The 26,298-nt window shown below is 38.4% G+C and overlaps 2 protein-coding genes across 3 annotated transcripts in view; one reads left to right on the top strand and one right to left on the bottom strand.

Moving 5' to 3' along the window:
• Positions 1 to 3,089: 3,089 nt before the first annotated feature.
• COX17 (cytochrome c oxidase copper chaperone COX17) lies at positions 3,090 to 15,068 on the bottom strand. Its single transcript, XM_081316525.1, has 3 exons — positions 14,901 to 15,068; positions 6,104 to 6,221; positions 3,090 to 3,368 (listed from the first exon to the last, which is right to left on the bottom strand). The coding sequence occupies exons 1-2, from the start codon at positions 15,041 to 15,043 to the stop codon at positions 6,137 to 6,139; spliced, it is 228 nt and encodes a 75-aa protein (XP_081172651.1). The 5' UTR covers positions 15,044 to 15,068; the 3' UTR covers positions 3,090 to 3,368; positions 6,104 to 6,136.
• Positions 15,069 to 15,538: 470 nt separating this feature from the next.
• The window catches only part of CFAP91 (cilia and flagella associated protein 91), a 37,779-nt gene continuing 27,019 nt past the window's right edge, over positions 15,539 to 26,298 (top strand). The window contains exons 1-8 of one of the 2 annotated variants that reach the window (XM_081317164.1): positions 15,539 to 16,351; positions 17,954 to 18,030; positions 19,985 to 20,142; positions 20,532 to 20,615; positions 21,988 to 22,044; positions 22,813 to 22,994; positions 23,866 to 24,043; positions 25,341 to 25,498. In XM_081317164.1, coding sequence (XP_081173290.1) covers positions 16,255 to 16,351; positions 17,954 to 18,030; positions 19,985 to 20,142; positions 20,532 to 20,615; positions 21,988 to 22,044; positions 22,813 to 22,994; positions 23,866 to 24,043; positions 25,341 to 25,498 — 991 coding nt within the window. In that variant the 5' untranslated portion in view covers positions 15,539 to 16,254. The remainder of the gene's footprint in view (positions 16,352 to 17,953; positions 18,031 to 19,984; positions 20,143 to 20,531; positions 20,616 to 21,987; positions 22,045 to 22,812; positions 22,995 to 23,865; positions 24,044 to 25,340; positions 25,499 to 26,298) is intronic. The other variant, XM_081317163.1, reaches the window with a different exon arrangement.

Genomic DNA, 26,298 nt, shown 5'->3' with positions numbered 1-26,298 from the left:
GTAGACAAAGAAGGTAGAATCTGAGGGTTTCCCGCTCAGATCAATAGGTTAAAAGAGCATCAAGCAAACCCCACCCCAATAGTTCATCCGGTCAGTTCAAACAAGCCAATCCCTAGGTGTTAGGTCCGCTGTGGGAACAGAGGTAATAACGGAGTCTGTTCCCATGCCTGTGAAGATGTTGTTGAGTCTTTGCACCTTTCTCTTCCGCAGCAAGAGATAAGCCAGATGGAAACAGGGGAAACAGTTCAAAGAGCAAGCAGATAGGAAAGGTAGAGGAACAGAACCAACCCCCCCAATAGAGAAATGGATTATGACATGCTGCCCTGCCCTTAAAAAAGAGAGAACCCTACCCCCAGGAGAATGACAGAACCCACAGAAAGAACCTGAAAGGAACAGAACCAACCCTGCCATAGAGAAATGGGTCGTGACATGCTGCCCCCCCTTTAAAAAGAGAGATCCACCAATAAAAAAACAAAACAAAAAGAGAATAAACAATCAGTCTGGTTTATCTGGATATGTAGCATGGAACTTACTAAGCAACCTAGGGCAGACATGTCAAACTCAAGGCCCGGGGGCCGGATCCGGCCCGCAAAGTGATTTCATGTGGCCCGCGAAGCCACCCTGGAAACAGTGAGGGAACGGCCCCCACTGCCTTGGCCCTTGCCCAGAGACCCTCTTTCTGCCAGATACCCTCAGATCTGTCCCACTCCTGCCAGGCCCCCATAGGCACCCTTGATGAGAACGATGTAGAGCTGGCCACGCCCACCCAGTAGGCCGTACGCACTCTAGACACGCCCACCCAGTAGGCCACGCCCACTCTGGCCATACCCACCCGGCCCTCTGAGGGCAACCGCAATGCTGATGCAGCCCTCAATGAAATTGAGTTTGACACCCCTGACCTAGGGGCTCTAACGTGACGTTTCTGAACCCATTTGTTCTGGGAGGCAGGTGTTTCCACGGTACCAGGTATTGGGTGGAACCATGTTTCCTAGAATCTAAAATCTCTTTGACTTCAAAATGTTGTTCACCTTCTACCATGATTGGAGGAGGGGGAGGAGCTGCAGCCGGTCTTAAAGGTGATTGCAACTCACGTTTTAAAAGGCTGCAGTAAAAAATTGGGTGGATTTGTCTGAGCATCTTGGGGAGCTCCAACTCTATAGTAACTGGATTATTCTTTTAATGGAGAAAGGTCCAACAAATTTTGGCCCTAGCTTCTTTGAGGGTTGTAGATATTTTAGATACTTTGTTGACAGATATACTTCCTCCCCTACTTGGAACGGTTTGGGTTCCATTCATTTTTTGTCTGCCTGGTATTTATAGGCTTCCCTAGCTTTGTCTAAAGCCTTTCTCACAACCGGCCAGGTGTTTTGGAGTTGTTTAATCCATTCCTTCAGGGAGGGGATGGTCAGCTCATTAGAAGGTAGTTCAGGCATAGGGTTGAAACTTTGTCCTGTTGCTACTTGGAATGGGGTGTAATGCTGGAATGCACTGCATTATTATAAGCAACTTTTGCAAATGGGAGTAGGTCGATCCAATTGTCTTATTTATAATTAATGAAGCATCTTAAATACTGTTACAGTACTGAGTTTGAACATTCAGTCCCACCATTGGTTTGGGGATGATAACTAGGTGACAGTCCCTGAATGGTCCCCAAAAGTTCCAGAAATGCTTTCCAAAACTATGAAGTGAATTGCACCCCTCTGATATGATCCGTTGTCGGGCCCCATTAAGTCAATAGATCAGCTGAACAAATAACTTACTAAAGTCCTTGCTGTGGGGATTTTTGTGCAAGGAATAAAATGTACTTGCTTGGAAAACAAATCCGTTACAACCCAAATGACTGTGTTCCCCCACTTTCCAGTAATTCCATGATAAAGTCCATAGAAATTTCCTTCCAAGGTGCTGATGGGGTCGCTACTGTTTGCAACAATTCGTTTTCCCGTCTCCTTTTTGCAGCAGCACATGTTGGGCAACTAGCTCAATGTCCTTTTCTATCAATGGCCACCAAAATTGCCTTTTTACTAGGTGCAAGTTTTTCACAAATCTGAAATGTCCTGCTGATTTGGAGTCATGGCAAAGCTGCATAAAAGTCAGTCTCTGGCTTTTCGGAATGTACAGTTTGCCTCCCACTCAAGGCAGTCCATCAATCATTGCGTATTGGAGCTTCACATGCATGCTTGCCTGCCGCTTGTGCAGCCCAGTTTTGAACAGGCTGCAGCCCAGTAGTAGGCTGCGGCCTGGGGACCCCTGGTTTATATGACACCTATACTTTCCCCTAAGAATATCTACTGGTCCTACCAGGTCAGAGAGGGTGGGTCCTAAATATTGCTATCTAATGGAAGCTAGGGAGTGTGTCTTTCTTATGGCAGTCTCTTCCCTATATAACACTCCTGAAGTTCATATTACTCCTTTTTATATTACTCCAGACTGCAGGCTAGGGATAACTCTCTTAACTTAAGGAGATTCCAGTAAAATGTTAGGCAATTCTTAATGATGGGAGAAGGTGGTCAAATCTTCTTTGCTTGTTCTACTTTAAGCTGAACAGAATGTTGTTGTCAACACTGTAAACATTGGATGTTTTTGCTTTGACAACATAAGAGGCAGCCTTTTCCTTTAAATTGTTTTGCTCTTAGAATTAGATGAAGCTGGGGGAAGGAGAATGTTACCCCGGTTGTTTTTAATAAGATAAGAAATGGCGTGTTATAGAACGGAAGGGAAGCTTTGCCCTTCAAACTGATTGGAGAATGTGATTTATGACTGCAAATTGGAGGAGAGAACTGTGCCAGATATTAGGTGCTGAAGGGAAGGGAATTCAGACTTTGGCATTTCAACATGCTGTGCCGACACTTTGTTCTCATTATTATAGACTTTTTAGAATAAACAATGCCTGATGAAAGGTTCTTAGTTGGAACCATGACAGTTGTATTATTGCACTAAACAGGAGGCTAGACTTGATGACTTAAATGGTGTCTTCCAAACCCTTCATGCTTTGAAATTAAGATGTGAACAATTGTTTTGCCACTTTAATAGGCTTCAGGAAACTGAGCAAAACTCAATCCATGCACAGAAATGTATAAATTCCAACAAAATTATCTGTATTCAGACCAAATTGCTTTATTGCTCACCCTCATAATATTTTATGTACAGGAAAGAAACAATGCTCTATTTAAATTAGAACTTTAAATACTAAGAATAATTTAGTATCACAATTTCCCAAATCCAAACTATAGATTAAGGCAATATATTGTTGATTTTAAAACTTATTTTAAATATTTTTTTCCCAAAAGTTCATCTTCTCATAAAAAACATCGAAAAGCAATTCAACCAGTTGTGGAAGTAAAGTTTCCATTTATCCACAGATAAATCACCTAAAGGAAAAAGGGAAAAAATATAAGAAACTGTTTACCATTTATCTATATACTACTAAAACTCTCAATCCTGTAAGCTTTAATTGGAGGAAGAAGTGCAGCACAAGGCAACAATTTCTGAACCATTTGAGATACAGCAAATGGGTTAACTTACAGAATGCATCCCCAATCCAGGACCCATAACTCCCATGGAATTAAATATGGCAATTTTTATAAAACATTTTATAACATAAAATTGACTATAAAAGAGTTTATGACATTACAAAATGTCATAAAATATTTACTGTGCTGATGTTTGACTGTGCTATACAGTTCAACATGGGCTATTTTCAAGACAGAAAGATCTGTCAATGTATACCAACTTTTCCAGTGAAGGCAATACATTAGAAGTTCTGTCATTGTTGAAGCCATTGAGGAACCTTGTAATGAAATATTTCTGAAAGGATAACCCAAAAGGTCACCAATTCTCTAGTAATAATTATAGTTAACTAGGACAGTGGTGGCAAACCTTTTAGAGACCGAGTTCCCAAACGGCAACCCAAAACACACTTATGCATCACCAGGTGGGTGCAGCCTAGTGAACGTGGCTATGGTAGTCATGGCAGTGTGGGAGGCGTCACCACCTCGATGTAGCTCATGGGGGGGATGCCTGTGGGGGCCGGGCATGGTTGGGGGAGATCCAGGGGTCTCTGGTGGGTGGGACGGTGGGCAGGAGGCTCGTCCTGTGAGGTGAGGCAAGGCGAGGTGAGGCAGGGAGCAGGGCAGGGGTGCCATTTCCCCCCCCTCCCACCACCATGCAGGGTAGGTTTGCCAGGCCCGCCCCCGCCCAGATGCTAACCTGGCTTTCAGCTGCATTCCATTTCTCTGTTTGCTTCTCAGCCTTCGCCGCTTGTGGGACTATCGGTTAAAAAAAAGTTCCATCAGACTGACTTCTTGAGGTCTTGTGAGAAGTTAGAAAATTGCATGGAACTTTGTTTTTTTGTCCCACAAACACATGGCAAAGGCTGAGAAGCAAATGGAGAAACAGAATGCAGCTGAAAGCAGGTTAGTAAAAAAAACACTTGGGGGAGGTGGGGGCATCTGGGCAGGGGCAACCTACCCTGCGTGGCTTTGCAGATGTCTGGCAGGGAGAGGGAAGCAACTGGTCTACCACCATGCTAGCGCTTCTCCACCCCATGCACAGGCCCTGCCCCACTCTTCACATGGAGCGCCCTGCTGTCGCTGCTCCCCCTACCCCCACGTGGCACCTTCTTTCCAGCTCCGATGCGCCACTTCCTCTGCCGCTAAAAGTTCAATCAAGAATTCCAACTTTTTTTTGCACATGGTAGCGGAGACCTAGGATTGGGGCGACGGCACACGTGCCCGTAGAGAGGGCTCTGTGTGCCACCTGTGGCACGCGTGCCATAGGTTCGCCACCAGTGATCTAGGACTTAACAATAAAAAATAATAATTTGGACTATGTGTGTGAAAATTATTCCAATTAATTCTATTATGCAAGCCTTGATCTTAGAAGCAGTATACAAATGCTTGTAGCAGACAAAAAATATATAAGCTGAACTATTTTCTAGATAGTAGAAAATATGTATTTCAGATTTCTTAGCAAAAAGATGGCAACAACTAAGGGAGCTGGACTAGAAGACCTCCAAGGTCCCTTCCAGTTCTATTATATTTTATTATAGAGGCCTGTCTTTATATTAAAAAAGATAACAGGAGATTGGTCCTGCAGTTCCTTCAACAGAGAAAGGAAAGTAGGAGTCCTCTGACAAGCCAAAAATCACAGTTAATTTCGGAAACGACTAGCACGCATGTGCGGGGGAACTTTACCTTTACCTTTATCAATTAGTTAGAGTTAAAATAGAACAAAGACCACAGAACACTGGGGACCTGCTTCACAAATAGATCCTACACGTTCGTTATTTTATTCCTTTAAGATTAATATATTTTCAGATTTTTCTAAATTCACAAATCAGCAGCAGGATGTGAATCCTATGGTGGGGTTACTACATGTTACTAGATATGTGTAGGACAATCAGTTATAAGGGTCTTTTCATTTTGTTGTTGATAGAAATTAAAATGAGAATACTCTGTTATTGGGAAATACATAGCTTTTAAGGAAATAACATTTTTGGAACATATCTCCTGCAGACAAAAAGTGACAAAGTTCATTGATTCTTAAACCCAGGTTGTATCCCTAAAGTGTATATTAAAAGTGATTCAATCTGTGAGGATGCAGCCAATGTATCCTTGATAGTAACCTTCAATTCATACATGCATTATTAAGTAGAACGTGTATAATTAAAGTATAAAATTATACTACCCTCCAAAAATAACTTTTTGTCTTAGTAAGACTACTTGGCTCAAGTCCTATTTCCAAGTAGAAATAGAGCAGATAAAAGGAAAGGAGCTATTTCATCCATAAATTGGGATATTTATATCTGGAGAAATTAAAGAGTTTTAGGTTTAAAAAGGGAAATAAAGACTGCTAGAAAATATGATTAAGAAAAATTATTTCACTTTAACTGCAGCAAAACAAGGCTGTTTTAGTTTTTCAAACTAAATAAAATTTTCAAAACACATTTGAATGACAAATTGGAAACAGGAAAATGCAATAGGCATATTATAGATTATGCATGCTTCGCATCTCACAAAAATGTCTATATTCACAAATGCAGTGGTAATTGCTAGTAAATTTTTGATTAAGTCATGTTTTGATAAATTGCAATTTAGTTACCTACCTATGAAAGATTCCAATATATGAGTCATCTTGTTCATATCTTAAAGCCCAAAGCTCTCATGCACTCCTTGTGAGCTTCAATAAGATGGCCACAGTTTTCTTCTCCTTTTTCGATGATGCTGCAACACAACATTTCCCCTTTAAGTGATTTCACAAATTAAGGCCTCAACTAAGGCCTTCGACTTCAGTGTTGACTAGCTGTAATACTCCTATGTTACCAAGTTCTCCTCCTTCCCTTATCCAGGTCATTTAATATAGTCAGATCTTATTTGAATTGCTTTACTGGCAAATAAAAAACACTGGTGATTCTTTCCCCTTTCTTATTCAATCTGTATGCTGAAATAATCATGAGGAAGCTAAATCCTGAAGAATCAAAAATCAGAGTATGAAAGACCAGCCATAGCAATATGGCCGGTCACTAGGTTGCAGACAGCTGAAGCCACACTTACCACCAGGCAACATTAAAGCAGCGTGGAAGAGACCATGTAAGATCAACCTCTCTTATACTCCAATCTTCTTCTTTCCACATAAAGAAGTTGCTTACTTTGCCCCCTGTGGAGAGGGAGGCAGGATTTTAACCGTCCCTTCAGAATCAGTGGCAACTGAACCTCCAGGGATGATTTAAAAAGAAACGTTGAAAAATTGAACCTCAACTAGAACTTTATTCCTTTAAAAAAACTCATGGACTAAAAGCTTTTGAGTATTTATTCTTTGCTTCCTATCCTTATTTGAAAATTTGGCTCTGTTCTTCTAAAACAGAAGAAACAATTGAAAAGAGATTAACAGGCAGTTTCCCTAAAAGAAAAGAAAAGAATTTTCCAAGTACTTGCAAGCTGATACTCTGAGAGAGAGAGAGAGAGAGAGAGACAGACAGACAGACAGACAGACAGACTTGGCTGACACTTTAGAAAACAAGATAAGACTAACCTTGAACACCAGATGTGAGAGTCCACCATGGAAGAAATACAAAAACAAATTTATGCTATGATGAAAATAACCTGCCAAACTTATCAGTTCCTTTCCGCAGCCGGTGATGAAATAAGATCTTTTGGAAAAAAACTGGAAAGGGTCTAGTTGTGACTATAACTAACAATTTATCAGGATAGAACATAACAGAAGAAATTGGAACAATTAGAAGATTTAACTACTCAACAAGCACAGACAAGAGAAAATTTGGAGGAAAACCTGACAAAATGGATGGAGGAAAAATTTGTTACATAAAACAGAAGGAATTTGAAGATCAAAATGAGAAACAGATGGAAGAAAAAATAGACAGTCCAGGACAATTATGCCAAGAGGAGAAAATAATGACAAGATTTGGTATCTTTATCAGACCCCTCAACCCTTCAAAAATAGAGATTGGAGGGTCACTTCAATATGATACTACAACACAAGAACTCTTTGATGACCCTGAAGCAAAGAAATGGAAAATGATATGGCAAAGGAAAAAAGCCAGAATAAGATTTAAGAAGAATGGATATATTTAAGAGGCCTGAAACGGAAAATATCTAAATAGACAGGATTGTACTAGGATTATGAGAAACTGTTTTGATATGCAGATAAAAATATTGGCTAATTAAAAATTTCTATGTAAATTGAAATATTGAACTGTTTAAATGAAATTGATTAAAATGCTTTTATGTTAGGAGTGATATAATGTAACTAATATACTTGGATGTAGTGACAAAAATAAAATTATAAGTCTAAGCATGAGAGAGCAGATATAAAGGAGAAGAGAAAAGATGTATTAAATGTTGAAATGGGAGAAACTTTGGTTATTGAATTTACAGTATGTGGAAATTATAATGAAAATAAGAATATTATATTGTAATTAGCCTGTTGATATGGAAATGAGATAGATAGGGTGTGTATCTAGATTATTAGGAATTGGAGAGAATTGTAATAAAGGGAAGTGGGGTCACCTAGAAATATGAAAATGAGAAACTTCAAATGCTTAACTTTAATATTAATGCAAATTAAAGCTGGGAAAATTTATAAGGTGATTGATGTCTTAAAGATGAAATGTTGAAATAAATAAAATATATGAAAATATTGACAAATGTGGGACTTCCGCTGGCGGCGCGGCGCTGAAGACAGCCTCCCCTGGCTGCCCGCAGCTCAGCTGTTTGTTTTTTCGCCCGAAACAGCGCCGATCAGCTGTTCGGGCGAAATTGAAGCCCCCTCCTCGGGAGAAGAGGAGGGGGTGAGGCCCCAGGTAGGGGTAGAGTTCTCCGAGGCCGCCTGAGCTTCGAGCTTGGGCGGCTGAAGGATCGAACTCCCCCGAAGCCTGGGTTGCTCCCAGCTGGCCGTCGTCTCTGCTCCGAACTTCCTGGAGCAGAGCCAGGCGTCTGCGAACCATCCCTGCCTGAAGAAAGGACTATGATTTAAAGGAGCAGGCAGAGCGGTACAAGAGGAAAAGGTGAAGAGGACTATTTTACTGTACTCTCTAACTTGTTGGACTTTTTAAACTTTAATTGAAAGTGCGTCATAATTGAGGATTAAAAGATGGCGGCTAAACCTCCCTCTAAAACTCTTCGGAGTGGAGGATCCTCGCCGGTGCAACAATCATCACTACAGGCATTGTACCCTCCTGAAGTGCTGACATCGAAGGATTTGCGAGATGCCTTGGATAAACATGCCCAGGTACTTTTGGAATCAATTAATCAATCAATTGCTGATAAATTTGCACAGATGGAGGAGAAATTGGAGAAATTTGAGGAAAGAATGGAAGAGAGGATGGAACAGAAGTACAGCGTGATGAAGGTAGACATTTTGACTTCAGTGCATAAAGTGGCGGAATGTGTGGAAGATTTAGATGAAAAAGTGGATGATTTGGCTCAAAGGAATGCTATACTAGAAGTAAAAGCACGGGAGAATGAAATTGAAAGAGGCAAGTTGGAAAGGGAGTTAAGCCATGTCCAATATTACCAGATGCAGTTTGCTGTCAGAATTAGAGGCTTAAAAGAGAATGTTAAAGAAGATTTAAAGCAGCTGATCTCTGAGGCTCTCGAAGGGGTATTGAACCAGCCAGCATCTGAAATAAGAGCAGCTATGGATAAAGTGTTTCGGGTGAATTCATGGATTGCCAGACAGAGAAAGTTGCCTAGAGATGTGGTGGTTTATTTTGCAAAAAGAGAAATTAGAGATCAAGTTATACAAGCTGCCTATGATGCTAAGGTTGTGATTGCTGAACAAGAAGTCTTGGTTTTAAAAGAAATTCCTCCAAGGATTTTAAGGGGAAGAAAGGACTATACATTTCTTGTGCAAGAGCTCAAGCAAAGAGATATAAGGTTCAGATGGGAGATTCCAGAGGGGCTGATGGTGATGTATGAAGGTAAAAGGTATAGGCTGATTACTGTGAAACAAGCACGTGATTTCTACAATAATGTCTTAAAAGCAACCCCATTAACGCTCCTGGAAGCTGGAAAGGGATCTGGAGAAGAAGAACAACAAGAGGAGGAAACAGAGGAAAATGGTGCTGGAGGAGATCAAGCTACAATCTCTTTGGATGATCCTAGAGAGCAAAGAGTGACGCGTGCTGCTTTAAAACGAGCAAAGAAAATAAAAGAACAAGATCAGCAAAAGTCTTCAGATTCTTCACATCGCATTCATAGCCAAGCTGTGGGAGGAGCACGGCCTAAAGTAACCAGTCCTATCAAAGCTGTGGTCCAAGAGCTTCTCGAGGATATACATGGCAACTAAATTTTTAACCTGGAATGTTAATGGACTAAACTCACCGCAGAAGAGGAAGAAAGTTTTTCAATATTTAAAACAATTTAAGATAGATGTTATATGCCTGCAAAAAACGCATATTAGAGTTTTGGATCAAAAGTATTTATTGAACTCGAGGCTGGGTACGCAATTTGTTGCTTCTGCAGAGAATAAGAAAAATGGAGTGGTTGTTTATGTTAAAAGTGCCTTAACAGCGGACCTAATTGAAGCAGATAAGCATGGAAGATATGTTATGATCGAGCTGTTGTTTGAAGGTAAAAAGACGCTTTTAGTTGGATTATATGCTCCAAATCAACAAGAAGCTGACTTTTTTAGTTTACTTCATACAAAGCTTACCCAGTTGGATTATAAATCCTTTATTTTTATGGGGGACTGGAATGGAGTTATGGATGTACAGTTGGATAAGGCTGGAGCCTTTAAACGCATTCCAAGTCACGCTAGACTGCCTAAATCTTTTTTTGAAATGAAGGATGACCTGGAATTGCGAGATATTTGGCGTGAGAGACATTTGCGGGAGAAGGATTATACATTTTATTCTGATAGACACCAATCTTTTTCGAGGATTGATTTTATTTTGTTGACTAATGATCTTCTTTTGAGAACTAAAAAGGTGAAAATCTGCGTAAGAATTATCTCTGATCACAGTCCAGTGTGGTTGGAGATTGATAAGGAAAGAGGAGATAGACGCTCATGGCGCGTAAATGAGAATTTGTTTAGAAATCAGAGAAATGTGGAAGAATGCAAACAGCGGATGAAGGATTTTTTTGAGATGAATATGAATAAGGGTACCTCTATGGATATGGTTTGGGATGCTAGCAAGGCCTATATGAGAGGGGTGTTGATATATATGAATAATAGACATAGACGTGCAGTGGAAACTAGAAGGAAAGAACTGGAGAATGAAATAAAGGAAAAAGAAAAGGCTTTGATTTTGAACCCAGAGGAGGTGAAGATCAAGGAGGCTATTAGACTGTTACGAGGACAATTTGATAAATTAATGGCTGATCAAGTGGCGACCAATCTGCGGTTTGCTAGGCATAATACTTTTTGCAATGCTAATAAGCCAGGCAGATGGTTGGCTTATAGACTGAGGAAAAAACAAAGGGCATCTAATATAGATAAGATTGAGCATAAAGGAAGGGTTGTGTATCAACAGAATCTTATTAAGGATGCCTTTGTGGATTTTTATTCGAAATTATATACTAAAGAGGACATTAATGCAAAAGATATTGATACGTATTTGGAGAAGGCTAGCATCCCGGTTCTTACGCAAGTACAAAAAGAGGGGATTAACCAACTGATTACAGAAGAAGAAATTTTTACAGCTATTAAGGAACTGAAGGTGGATAAAGCACCAGGCACTGATGGCTTGACTGCGGCCTATTATAAAAACTTACAATTAGAGATGATAAAACCGTTAAAGGAACTGTTCCAGACAATCCAGAGGGGGGGAAAGGTGCCCCCGTCTTGGAGAACAGCTTTTATCTCTTTGATTCCGAAGGAAGACCAGGATGCTACTTTAGTTAAAAATTACAGACCGATATCGCTTTTAAATACAGATTATAAGATATTTGCTAAGGTTTTGGCTAATAGACTGATGAGGGTTCTGCAACAGGTGATTCATGGGGACCAAACGGGGTTTATTAGTGGAAGACAAATGAAAACTAATGTGAGACATATAGTTGATGTGTTAGAGTTTTTGGAAAGGCACAACCAGATCTCTGCTGTGCTAATCTTTTTAGATGCTGAAAAGGCTTTTGATCAATTGAACTGGCAATTTTTGTTGAAAGTTTTAGACAAAATGGATTTTGGGGAAAAATTTTTACAACCGATTAGGGCATTATACCAAAAACAAACTGCCCGAATTATAGTTAACAATAGTTTGACAACAGTATGTAATATTGAGAAGGGCACAAGGCAAGGCTGTCCGCTATCGCCCTTGTTATTTATATTAACATTAGAGATATTATTGGTTAAGATTCGGAATTCGGAAAAAATTAAGGGGATACAAGTTGGAGATCAGGATTACAGATTGAGAGCATTTGCAGATGATCTGGTTGTTACAGTGACCCAGCCAGAGAACTCTGTTGTGGACCTGATGGAGATAATAACACAATATGGGAAGGTTTCTGGATTTAAAGTAAATATACAGAAAACTAAAATTTTGGCTAGAAATATGACAGTTTCGCAGAAGGCTCTCCTAGAAGGATTAACTGGATTTGAGATTGTTAAAAGGGTTAAATATTTGGGGGTGATTTTGTCGCCCTCTAATACAAAGCTATATAAAAATAATTATGAAAAGTTATGGGGGAAAATTCAAAAAGAACTGGAGAGTTGGGAAAAATTGCAATTGTCTTTGTTGGGACGGATTGCAGCAGTGAAAATGAATGTCCTGCCCAAATTTGTATTCTTATTTCAAATGATACCGATTCTTAAGAAAGACTCTAACTTGGAGGAATGGCAGCGTGGTATCAATAAATTTGTGTGGGCAGGGAAAAAGCCACGAGTTAAACTTAAGATTATGCAGGATACTCGTGAGAGAGGTGGCCTTAAAATGCCTAATTTTAAATTATATTATGAAGCTGCTGCACTAGTAGGAATAAGTGATTGGATTAATTTGACACAATCGAGGTTATTAAATCTTGAGGGCCATGATCTGTTGTTTGGCTGGCATGCATATTTGGTGTATGATAAGAAGGTAGATACTGTGTTTAGGATGCATATTTTAAGATAGGCATTGCTGAGAGTTTGGAAGAAGTATAGACATAAGTTAAGCAGCAAGATACCATTGTGGGCAATCCCAAAACACGCAATAGAAAATATACATGCTGGTTTCAAACATGATGAGACTACTTACAAGGAAATTTTAAGTTTGGAAAGGAATATTTGGTGCTTGAAATCATATAGTTTCTTGCGAGAAGAGAAGGTTGTTCAGACTTGGTTTCAATATATTCAGTTACAGGCCAGGTGGAAAGAAGACCAAAAAAATGGATTTGCAACGACTGATGAAAATTTGATAAAGCAAATTAGAAATCAAGGACCAGCACATATTAAACGGATATATCTTGCATTGATAGAGATCGATTCAGAAACAGAGCTTGTTAAGGATTGTATGATAAAATGGGCCCAAAACATTCAGGAAGTTATTACAATGGACACGTGGGAAAAGATCTGGGTGAGGAATGTAAAATTCACTCAAGCTCAAAGTTTAAGAGAGAACTTTTACAAAATGTTTTATAGATGGCATCTAGATCCTAAAAAGCTTGCAAGTATGTATCCGAATTATCAGCCTAAATGTTGGAGGTGTGGTGATGAAGAGGCAACATATTTTCACATATGGTGGACATGTAAAAAGGTCAAGGCTTTTTGGATAAAAGTCTGGTGGAATATGCAGAAGATTTTTAAACGGAGGATAAAGTTTTGTCCGCAATTTTTTTTGTTGGGAATAATTGTTGACGCTACAGTTGTGGACTCTAAGTTGATGTTGAATTTAGTTACGGCAGCAAGACTTTTGATAGGTCAATATTGGAAGAAAGAGGAACTGCCGACTATACAAGAGTGGATTTTAAAGGTTTCCGACTTGGCAGAGATGGCGAAGATTTCGGCCTATTTGAAAGATTACTCGCAAGAACATTATATTATGGAATGGAGAAAATGGATTGAGTTTATCCAGAATAAGTATAGGGTCAAGAAGTTTTATCTAGCATTTGAATAAGTCTTCTTTCGTTTTCTTTTTTCTTTTTTTATTTTGTCTTCTATATATATTTAATAATGCTAAGTTTTGTTTGATCCTATATAAGTTAGAGAGTGAGGGATTTTAGAATTTATAGTTGTTAGTATATGGTTGTTTATGATTGCTTTTTTATATATATATACCTTGTATTTAGCTCTGGGAAGTCCGGGGGGGGGAGGGGGGTTAGGGGGAGGTGGGGGGGGAGGAGGGAGGGGGGGAGGGGGGGGAAGGGGGGAGGTAGGGAGGGGAGGAGGGAGGGGGAAGGGGGTTTTTTAAAGGAAAACTGTATTTTTAAAACTTTTCAATAAAAAAAAAAGAAAATATTGACAAATGTAAGGAAATCATTAAATAATTGATAGATAAAATAAGAAGTATGTTAATTTAGATAATATGTATTAAAAGAAAAAAGAGAGGAAATATTGGCTACAATAAATTGGAGATTTGTAATAACACGTACCTGTATGAAATGGAATTATTGTAACCCAGACACAATGTTACTTTTCAAAGATATGTGTAATATTGGAAAATCAATAAAAAAAATTATATTAAGAAAAAAAGGGAAGTCTTGCTGGAGTCTTTCTCTCTAGTCCGTTTCCTGTTATAACTGCTGTGTATTGAAGTTTGCTGAATGACCATGTGTATTATAGTTTGTTCCTAGTGTATATTTGTAGATAGTGTGTAATATAAACCACATTTAATACAAACCACTGTTTACTGTATTTACTCCTGGGTTACCACAGCGCAATAAGACTGTGCGTGCTCTGACAGTCTATGACTGAAGCCAAAACATATTTTGTGTGTATCTAAAGTGCCACAATAAATTTCAATAATAATGTGATTTTATTGCTTTCCAGGCAGTCTTTTCCAATAAATCGTTTGTACTAGCACTTGGTAAGGCTTCATTTTTAAATGTTTGAAAAGGGAGTTTAAAACATTTAACAATAGTCTTTCAAGTTTAGAAATAAGCTCCTTTATTTTCTGATATCACCATTTCTACCCAGGAAGAAATACACACGTTCATTTAGAACAAGACGCGGAACTATTTTTACGACTTAATCGAGAAACAGCACACCTCTGCTGCTCCAGCAACGAGGGGCGCTTTCTCTTATCACGGAATAACTGGGACAAACGTTCTACTAGCCATTTCCCGACTTTGGTCCAGTCTAGAAGAAGCGCTTAAAAACACCCTGGGAAATAGACTTCTGAGGTTTGGCTAAGTTCTATACCATTTGCCGAGGCGCAAAACTGTCCATGGCGCCCTAAGCCTACGCATGTCACAGCGAGGTTCCTAATTTGCTCACGTGCCCTTTCTCCCGTAACCCCCGTTACCCACCAGGCGTCGCGCGCCTGCTTCGTCTCGGGGCAGGCACAACACGGCTTCAGCGAAGGCGGCGGCTTTTGCTCCGCCTGAGCGGGGGCTTGGAGACCCGCCGGATCACAGGAGGCTAGGTTCGACATCCCTTCTGCTTTGCGCATGCGCTCAAGCAGCCAGGACGCAGGCCCATGGGGAAGGACAGTTTCGTTCTCGGATTTCCGCCGTCGCCACTAGGTTACGGTACTCCCAGCTGTTTGTGACGTCACATGCGCCATGTTCTATATCGGGTCTTCAAACTCGGCCCTTTTATGACTCATGGACTTTAACAGCCACGCTGGCTGAGGAATTCTGGGAGTTGAAGTCCATCAGTCATAAAAGGACCGAGTACACCTGTTCTATATGCAAACCTTGTCTTGGAATAATCGAAGATCGAGCAGAGGATGAAGAAGTTTCTCAAGAAAATGCGGCGATGCTTCTTCTGATGGAGGACAACGAGGCATTTAAGACTACCGGCCGACTTTTTTTACAGCGGACTGTGTCTAATGGCCCCCGAAGTAGCCGAGCCGCAAATAAATCCTTTTAGTTTTGAGATCATTATTTTTTAATTTTAAGATCATTATTCCTTTTGATCTACAATATGAATTTTTTTACCGTTTTTCCCTACGTTTTTCCCCCTACATTCTCTAAGGAGCTGTCAACTAGGTCAGGTGGACTTTCGAACTACTGTATACTGTAGTTTTAAATAGTAGTTTCGTTGTTTATTTTGAATTCTTAAAATAAATGCTTTTATTGAGGTAATGCCCGTAAAGCTCTACTAGATGGCAGCAGAATGTTATAAGCAACGTCGGATGTGATCAGAACAGAGAAGGCAATCCCAGGACATAGGGGGTAAACAAACAAAACAAAACATGAAAGACAATAAGTGGATACGTCCGTGAAGTTACAAAAGTCGACTAGAAGCAAATTCGTCCATCCACGCCCATAGATGTTATACAAATGGCTCATTAGATTGGAATTTATAATACCCGATGGCTTCTCTTCAGTTTTCCGGGTGACTAGTTTGAGTTTTCGAGACAAATTCTCCCAAAAATATATTCTTAACGGAAATGCTCTTTTCCTAACTCGCCCAAATGTGAAAAAGAAGCCTTGTTGATAATGACGCATTTCTCCTTTTTTCTGGCCAAAGCGTCAAGAAAAGACACCAAGCAACATAGCAGCTGGGCGATTTGCACTCCAATTCCCGCTCTATGGTATCGCTCCAGGAAATGACATGGCGCCTTTTTAGTTCGGCTCTGTAGCTGTGGAAACCGTTGCTATGTGGACGGCGCCGACAACCATCCGAAGCGGCGGCTGAGACCAAGGTGGCCGCAAGATGAGTCAATCGGTGACCGTTGTTCGGCCGCTGGACCACAAAGGGATGCGGTATCGGAGGAAGATGGCTCCCAACCGGGCTTTTGATTTCCTTTATGGTAACCAAGGAGATGGGGCTGATGGGGCTTGCTTTTCTATAGCGGCCGGGAAAGTGAACTTTCGGGAATCGACTGGCTTGATTTGCAGGGCACACTGAGCCACAAACCAGCCAGCCAATTTTAGTCCAGTTTCTGAAGTAATTCTGTAGTTCAGTGTATTCTGGACTAAGAAAATTGGATTGGTCATCTTAAACTAAGTGTAGGTAAAAAGGTAAAGGTTCCCCCGCACATGTGTGCTAGTCGTTTCCAACTCTAGGGGCCGGTGCTCAATGGAGAATTTCAAAGCCGAAGAGCCAGTGCTTGTCCGAGGACGTCTCTGTGGTCATGTGGCCGGCATGACTAGACGCCAGAGGTGCACGGAACGCTGTTACCTTCCCACCGTAGTGGTCCCTATTTTTCTACTTGCATTTTTACGTGCTTTCGAACTGCTAGGTTGGCAGAAGCTGGGACGAGTAACAGGCACTCACTCTGCTACGCGGCACTCGGGATTCTACCCGCCAAACTGCCGACCATCTGATAGACAAGCTCAGCGTCCTAACCCACTGAGCCACCACATCCCTAAGTATAGGTAAAAACATCCTGAAATCAGCATCACTGATAATTGCTGGTTATAAAATCCAGCTCAAGAGCATATAATCCCAATGGGAACCTGTACAATAGAGGAGAAAGGACAGTTGTGGTTTTGAATGGAAATAGGACCAGAATTAGTATGGACTTTTCAGCCCATCATAGGTATATGTATTCACAGTTACAACAGTACTGAAAAAAGTGTCTTATGACCAGTTTACACACTTATGACTATTGACATGGTCGTGTGATCAAAATTAGGGTGCTTGACAAGTGGCATGTACAGTATTTATGACAGATTGTCCTAGGGTCATGTTACCACTATTTGTAATCTTCCCAGCTGGCTTCAACAAGCAAAGTCAGTGGGGGGAGCCAGATTCACTTACTGCATTATTCACTTAACTGTGGCACAAAAAGTCATAAAATGGAGCAAAACTCACTTAACTGTCCTGCTTAGCAATGAAAATTTGGGGCTCAATTGTGGTTGCAATTTTAGGACTATATGTAGTGTAATTGTTATAGACCATTCACACTAAAAATTAATCTATGTAATAGGTACTGATCATTATTTTGACTTTATATGATTGTTATGGATATCATAATTATAATTATCTTGATGGTGATGGTACTTCTTAAAAATGTTTTCATGAAAAACTGAATCACAAATTTTTCATCCTAACATTCATTTGCAAATACCTAGAGTAATTTTAACTTGCTTTTTGTATGCATTGTTTACTGTTTCACTGAATGACTTGATTGCTTTTGCATTTCTCTACTCTACCTCATTTATAAAAAACAAATAAATATAAATAAAAGCTATTGAAAATTCCCAAAGTATCATCACAGTTAATTTCCAATACCCACTTCTTACATCAGAATTTATACCAGAGCATGCAAGATAGTTTCACTCTTAAACTCGAAGCCCGATTAGAAAGGATGTAAGCTATGAATAAATAGATGCTTAACAGGATTGTTTAGCCTAATATATTTTGTAAAATTTATTAAAATATTTCCATTTCTGTATATGTATTTTAGATCCATTGTATGAGGTATCAAGTGAGAAAGATCATGCACAGGCAAATGTCCAAGCTCATCTTATTCATGATGAAATGGTACGTGATTATAGTCTAAAACTATTTTTGAGAGTACTTGTATTTCTGTGAAAAATAACTTGCTGTTGCCAAGTATTTTGAAATCTATTTCACAGGAAATATAACTTTAAAAATAATGCATTATTTGTACCTATATCTACACATCATATAGATTGTTCCATAATTTCTTTTAATAATAGTTTGAGATACTTATTATGAACAGAAATTTCCAAACTTTTTAGCACACAGAAATATAGGTAGTCCTCAACTTACAAGTTCATTACTTCATTTACTGACCATTCGAAGTTACAATGGCACTGAAAAAAGTGATGAAGGGATTTTATTATGCTTAAGGTTGATGTTAGTAATATTGATATTAGTAGTGATACTTTGTATTAAATATAATATTGATGTTAGTAATATTGATATTAGTAGTGATACTTTGTATTAAATATAATATTAAATATATTAAATATTAAATATTTGTATTATATATATATCTTTGTTTATGTGCAAGCAGCTTTATATTGGGAAATTAGTTATATAAAAGCAAATGTTTCGTGCTTTAGGTACAGGTGATTGCTTACATGAAAAGAGCATGGTGAGGGGAGGGGAAAAAGGAGTTATGTTGGAGCCTGGGTTGTTGTGTATGAGTCATCATCTAGGAATTATTTTTCTGTACCTTTTGGTTCCTAGTACCAAGACCAGATCTCTTTGTTCTGAAGGGGTATAAAAGATGGAAGACATCTTTCCTGGTTGTTGCCTTCATCTCTCTACCAGCCACAAAGAGAGATGTGGCCACCCAACTCTATTTTGATTAAAATAAAAGTTGTTTGCTTGCTGAAACCTTGGCTCAGGAGTTTCTTTTGGCTCTTTTAAATTCCTGAGTAATGCTGGGGCAATTGTGAGGCTAAGTGTAAAACCTTACAGTGACGTATGACCATTTTTCACACGGCCGTTGCCACATCCCCATGGTCACATAATCAAAATTCAGACAGTTGGTAACTGACTCATATTTATGGTGGTTGCAGAGCCCTATGGTCATGTGATCATCTTTTGTAATCTTCTAACAAGCAAAGTCAATGGGGAAGCCAGATTCACTTAAAAACCATGTTACTAACTTAACAACTGCAGTCATTAACTTAACAATTTTGGCATGAAAGGTCATAAAATGTGCCAAAATTCATTTAATTGTCTTGCTTAGCCACAGAAATTTTGGGCTAAGTTGTGATCATGTCAAGCTACCTGAATAGTGGAATATATATGTATAGCCAAGTTAAATAAAATACTATTCACTATCCATGACTAATGCAATTCTTCAATAATTTTTACACTGTATACAGTAAAGCAGAAAATTAAATTTGACAATTTTAAAGGTACTAATTAGTATAGGTTTAGCTTACTTATAATGTTTTACTAAAAATAAAATTCTGTTTCACAAGCTGTTATTTCTGTCTGGAAGGCATGGTAAATCCTATACTGGCAGTTGAATATTTTAGTTATTTCAACAGTCTAAGAATAAACAAGTTCCAAAAGAAAAAAAACCCACAAAAAAGAGAGTCCAAGTCTTAATATTTTCTTCATATACATGACTTAAAACAGTAGATTCCTAAAAAGTTTGACAATTATCATATGTAGAATTATATTTGTATTTGTATATCGTAATTATATTTGTATGAAAAACTAATTATAAACAAATACAGATATAATTCTTATGATAATTGTCAAATTTTTTAAGACTTTGCTTGTTTTAAGTCATTTATATGAAGAAAATATTAAGACTTGGCTCTCATTTTTGAAGATGCTGAAGACACTGTCACAGATAGGATTCATTGGAAGAAATTTGCTGCCTTAGGCGCTTCATGCAAAAGGAACCAATAATGATGATGAATTATATTTGTATTAATTTTGTATTTAAGCCTTAGATATAACATAATATTTAATGTTGCACTTCTGTCTTTTTTCATATAAAAAGAGAAAAGTACCAGAATTTAAAGCCATGTTTAGTAATTTGATTCACTATCCATCGTACTTTGTGCAATTAGAAGAAAAAAATCCTGTTCCTCCATTCATTGATCGAAGATGGAGAGGAAGGGCACAGCAATGCTTTGAGATTTTTCAGCAGCTTGTGGTGTAAGTGTCCTTATCTTTTATATTTTTAAACAAAGTCAATGATGATTCATTTGCAATTGTTGTAAATATTCCTGTACAGTGACCCAGGATATTGTTAGCAGATGTTACAACCATGAAGTCTGCAGTTCAAACTTGCTTTGAGTTATGCAATCTCTGTTAAAGCATGAAAAGCAGATCCCATTGAGGAAAGCTATGTAAATGTGGTCCAGCTACAAAAGTTCCTAGTATAGTTTGAAAAAGCTTCACCCTTGTCACTTCAAGGTGTTGTTGATAGTTACCTACAGACGTCCCACTAACTTTTAAAAACAAGCATCATAAAAAATTAGAATGTTACATTTCTCTGAAATATCAGATTACTAATAATTTGTGTATATTATTTTTCTTTATAGAACCCCACCTTCACTTCAGGTGCCCAGAATTGAATATGAAGATCCTGAAGTTAGTGGAAGGAATCGCTGGAAATATTTTGAAAGGTGGGAAGCATATAAACTAAATTTCAGTGACCAAATTAATAGCTATTGCCAAAATACTTCCCAAAATACTTTAGAAATAAAGATTTTTTCCTAATTTCAATTACACGCATGCACACACACCCAAGTACCCAAGTATTTATAGGTTCAGGAGCATCTTGATCAGATGCCTTGGTTAAAGATAAATATGACATGGTATAGATTACAAGAGTTATTTATTTATTTATTTGTTTTATTGGATTTATATACTGCCCTTTCCCAAAGGACTCAGGGCAGTTTACAGGGTATTTAAAACAAGGAATACAAAAGTTAAAAACAATTAAAAAATTACATCAATCCCTGAAAAAATAAAAACCCCAATTAAAATTAAAATTCTCAGCCTGGGCCAGAGAGCTCGAAGAGCCAGGTCTTCAGGTCCCGGTGAAATGAACGGAGGTCGGGGGCAGTCCTAAGCTCCACAGGCAGCTGGTTCCAGAGGGCAGGCGCACCCACTGAGAAGGCCCTCCCCTGGGTGTTATCCGCTGGCAATCTTTTACCGGCGGCATCCTGAGACCCTCCCTGTGGGAGCGCACTGGACGAAGGGAACTTGATGCTGGCAGCAGGTGTTCCCTCAGATATCCCGGACCCAAGCCATTTAGGGCTTTATAGGTCATCACCAGCACCTTGAATCTTACCCGGAGGGCAACCAGGAGCCAATGCAGCTCGCAGAGTAGAGGTGTTACATGGGAGTATCGGGAAACCCCCATCACAACTTGCACGGCCGCATTCTGCACCAGCTGAAGCCTCTGAGTGGTCCTCAAGGGCAGCCCCATGTAGAGAGCGTTGCAGTAGTCTAAACGGGAGGTCACGAGCGCATGAGTGACTGTACGTAGGGTGTCTCGGTCCAGATAGGGCCGCAACTGGCGCACCAGGTGCGTAGTTCCATGTGTGTTGTAAGAAACAATAGTTTCAATAGTTTTTCAACTGTTGAAAATATATTAGTCTCAAACTTGTCAAGAATAAGTCAAAAAGTTTGCAAAATTTTGACGTGTGTATATACACATACATACATACACACATGCACTCATAAAAAGATTAGTAGCATGTTTGAAATGAAAAAAAACATATTTCTGTAATAGCTAAGGGAGACTAGTTATTATTTATTTATTTCTTAAGCAAACGTTTATCCAACCACAATCAAGCAACTCTCAGCAGTTTACAATATATATAAAACAAGAATTAAAATATCCATAGACAGGTTCAAATCAGTTAGTTATTGAAAAGTAATCAGTTAAGTAATATGTTGTTGCTGTTGAAATAAGAGTCCTGGGGTTATAAGTGAAGAAATATCCTTTTTGTTTCATTGGTTTATTCTTAATTTTGTTTTCATTTTTAGACCTTTCATCCCATTTGATAAGCCAATTCCACTGAATGTTGTTTATGCAATGTCAAAGTAAGTAATAAACCAATATTAGCTAATGTTTAATCACTGAAATGATAAGAGATTAGTTTTTCTAATAATTACATTAAAAAGCATAAAAACAGTTTAGGAAGGCACACAGAGATCCCCCTCAATACCTGGGATGCTCATATTTATTTTATTTTTATTTATTTTTATTTATTTTAATTCCATTTATATCCCGCCCTTCTCTGAAGACTCAGGGCGGCTTACAAGCTTAGCAGTAGCCTTCATTCTATGTATATGCTTGCTTATTAGGGCTTTCATACACCCCCCAAGCGGCATTATTACAAAGTCAGCTTAATTGCCCCCAACAATCTGGGTCCTCATTTTACCTACCTCGGAAGGATGGAAGGCTGAGTCAACCTTGAGCCTGGTGGGATGCGAACCTGCACTAATTGCAGGCAGCTGGTGTTACTTAAGGAGGCATTAGCCCACTGCTCCACCATGTATTTATATGTCTCTATGTCCTAGGTGGAAGATTGGGAAAATTGTGTGTGTGTGTGTGGTGTGTGTGTGTGTGTGTGTGTGTGTTGCATTAATAACAGAATCCAAGGGCAACAAAATAATGAAAGTAATTTATAAAAGGAAATAACAAGATTAAGGTGGTTTAGGAAGGATGAAATGTAATATTTTTGAACCCTTTAGTAACACTGTGGAATAACAATAATAAAAGAGCATACTATAATGTGACATAACTAAAATCTTATTTTAATCATATAGGAACTTTTGAAAGATGTTGCTTGATTCCTTGCATATTAGGTCAGAGCTACAGACTCATCTCTCCAAATCCAAGGACAAACCAGCCTATCTCAATTCACGAACCGTGGAAACACAAACAGATTATCGGGATGGTGAAGCTCAGACAGACCCCTATAGCCCTGAATACATAGTACCTTCAGGTTCAATACCTGAATTGTTAACTCTTGCCACGCTGACTTGGGGTGAGTTTAGGAACTGATGAATATATGAGGCACACAGGGTACAATGTTTTTATGTAATACAGTTAAGCTCCCATGACATGACCTTTCATACCTTTGGCTGTCAAAGAAGAAATAACCTTGTGTCTATTACAAGGGCACGTAGGACTTTTAGCAATTCCAATAGTCAGGGTGCTTTACAAAGTTCACTGACTTACTGTAATTTGTGTCAGGAGCTCCATCCCTATAATTATAAAATAAAGGGGTTTCATACCTAAATTGCATAGCAGAGAGCAAAGGAAGACAAGGGTAGAACAAAGAAATTAGGATCTTATTTCACTTAATCATATTATTAAAATATTACTGTGAACAATATTAGTTTTGTACACAACTCCTCTTTAAAAATTCTTCGTAGAGCAAAGTGAGATTATACTCTTCAAATACGCCCCAAGGTGTATTAGAACCAGATCAGAGGAATCAGCAGAATAAAAAATTCCAAGAGAATCTAAGGAAGTTGATTTGTTTAAATTTTAAGATACTGGAGAAGGGATATGATAGCACTTTTCAAACATGTGTAAAGAATAAAATAACAGTTTTGGATTATAGGAAGGTAGAGTCCAATTTTCATATTATGAAAAGCTTAGTAACAGTAAAAAAGGTTTGACGGGGATTATCAAATGTGGTGGTAAATGGGTGGATGTGTTTCTTTGGATTCCAGCATTGAGGAAGAGATTGGATATGATGGCTTAAAATGGCCTCTTCTAATCATTTATTTTTCAAGGGGTAGTTTTAGCTTTAGAATTTTGCTAGAATTTAAAATAATATTTTGGCTCATATGCCTTACAATCCTGTGTTCTGAGCCGACTGTCTGTTTATTGTTTCCTGTTCTTTCAAGGTCATGGCCTTCCAGCAACTCAGGCAGAAGTGGAAGTAATTGAACGAGCCCGGGAGAAACGAGCCTGGGAGGCCACTCTTCCACCGCTGAATGATGCTGCACACTTTGCAAAACGGAGGAAAATGATGGAGGAAATGGAGAGAAAGGAGTGGGCCTTTCGGGAGGAAGAAATAGAAGAGTAGGTAGCTTTTATCTTCCTGTGTCCTTACCCTCATCCTTTGGATCTGCAGACTTGGTAATGGGATAAAGCAATATCTGGAGGGAAGACTGTGTGTTATCTGAATACTACTTGGCCCCAAATGTCACTTGGTTCAAATTTGGTTTCTTGGATTTCTGATGGCCCCTTATTGCTCTTTGACTGTATTCTGCTAAACTGAAACACTAATATATAATTAGAATAAAATATCAAACAGGCGATACTTATAATATGTGTAAGCTTCTGAATTTCTTAAAATTCTTCAAGTTAACACTTAAAAGGAAAACAAGAATTTTTGGCTGGTTATGAACTGTCCATATACAATTCCAGTTTAAATGTTATCCAAGGCCTCATGGTAGAATATGTTGCTAACTTACAACAAGAGCATTCTATAAGGATTTTGGGAGGTACACAAGCCTTTGCATTTTTTTAACCTCCCATTTTTAAATCTAAATTTCAGCAACTAAAATCCACACAGTTTTCAAATGTATATAAAGTTACTATTTCTGTTGGCTGTGTGTGTGTGCCTTCAAATGAATTTTTGTCAGTTTTCATGTCAGGGCTTTTCAGAAGTGGTTTGCCATTGTCTCCTCCCTAGCAGGTGAGAGCAAGTGATTGGTCCAAGGGTTATCTACCTGGCTCTGTACCTAAGATGGGACTAGAACTCATAACCTTCTGATTTATAGCCTCATATCTTAACCAGTACACTAGTTATTTCTCTTGGTTACTGGAAACAGAAATAAGCTTGATAGTCTATATTTGTAGGCCTGAAAATGAATTTGTCAGCTAATATGTGTCAATCAAAATCAAACCCAATAATGATTATGGAAAGTCCTCTTTTCATATACAATATTCACTGTTGAGATTGTATGTTATATTGTAACATAATAATTTATAAGATTAAACCCTTAGCATAAGAGAGATTTGTGTTAAGCTACAGTATATGCAGTCTGCTAATGGTGCATTATCCTGTCAGATGTTTACTGATCTGCCTTTGGGTTCTGCAGTCTCAGAAAACAGCTTTTTTAAAGTTTTTGGCAATACATGGTTGGTGCTACATAGTACTCTAGCAATTTGTTGTAGACATCTAAATTATGTTATTGTTAATTTCTTATATGCTATTTCCAATACCAGGTTTAGTAGAACTTCATATAAAGTTCTCTTGAGAATCTACTTTATATCTTCTACATAAAGAACTCATGATTATTCCTTTTAATAGATAAGGGATATAATAATATTTATATTTATAACAAATGGACATATATTTGCTCTTTTGAAGACTGCAAGAAGTGAGACTAAACCTTCTAAAGGGCTTGCTGATGAAACGAGAAGAGAAGCACAATGAATTAAATGTCAGTTGCTTAGATACACACTGGTTTAAACTCATGCAAGAGAAAGAAAAAAAAGTGAAAAAGATTCAACATGAACACATAAAAGGTATGGAACACAATTTTTACATAGTAAGTATACTCTCAATAGAGCTGAAATTCCTAGCAATAGAAGGCTTGTTGAGAAACAGAAAGAGAACACATACACCCCACACATCATTGAATAATTGACAGAGACTACGCATGCATTCATCTCTGGTAGTAACAACACTATTTACAAGTGTATTCCCTTGTCCTTTTGTTAGCTTTCACACCATTACTATGTAATTGAAAAGAGTCTGAACACCTACAAAACCAATGAATCTTCCAAAATAAAATGAGATTGCTTCTACATAAAGGATCTAAGACTAATCACAGTACTGATTGTTGAACACATCTTCAGCAATTAGCTGAATATTTTAATTTCTGTCGGTCAAGACATATAGATTGTGCCCAATATCCACAAAATAATTCCTAATTTCTGATCATAATTTTGAACCTATAGAAATATGATTGTGGATGCCAAGAAAAATTTTCATTGGCAAAAAGTCAAAGAATCTTGAAGTCTACAAATGTAGAGTCGTTTTTTTTGTTTCTGAGACTATTTTTCAACTAAATGGTTTAACACTAGGTATCTGCCAATTTATTCTCAGCACTAAATTAGTGTAAAAACTTCCAGTATAGATGTCTGGCATAGATTATATTAACACCTAAAGATCTGTAAGGACAATAATTGGTTAGAGCAGCAGTTCCCAATCTTTTCTATACCCCGCACACCTAGAACGCTTCTGATATATTCTCGCACCCCTTACAAAAGTTCTAAACGAATTATGCCTATACACTATAATTTTGAAACTTCTAAACCCAAGT

This window comes from Vipera berus (genome assembly GCF_964194415.1).
Source record: "Vipera berus genome assembly, chromosome: 2".
NCBI lineage: Eukaryota > Metazoa > Chordata > Lepidosauria > Squamata > Viperidae > Vipera > Vipera berus.
The sequence above is the reverse complement of the archived record's forward strand: the minus strand, read 5'-3'. Positions and strand labels throughout refer to the sequence as shown.

Excerpts from the sequence above, each read along its gene's own strand:
- COX17 (XM_081316525.1), bottom strand. The coding sequence starts at position 15,043 with ATGCGCAAAGCAGAAGGGATGTCGAACCTAGCCTCCTGTGATCCGGCG. Across the intron at positions 6,222-14,900 it reads AAGCAGGCGCGCGACGCCTG|CATCATCGAAAAAGGAGAAG; the intron begins GTGGGTAACGGG and ends GTTGTGTTGCAG.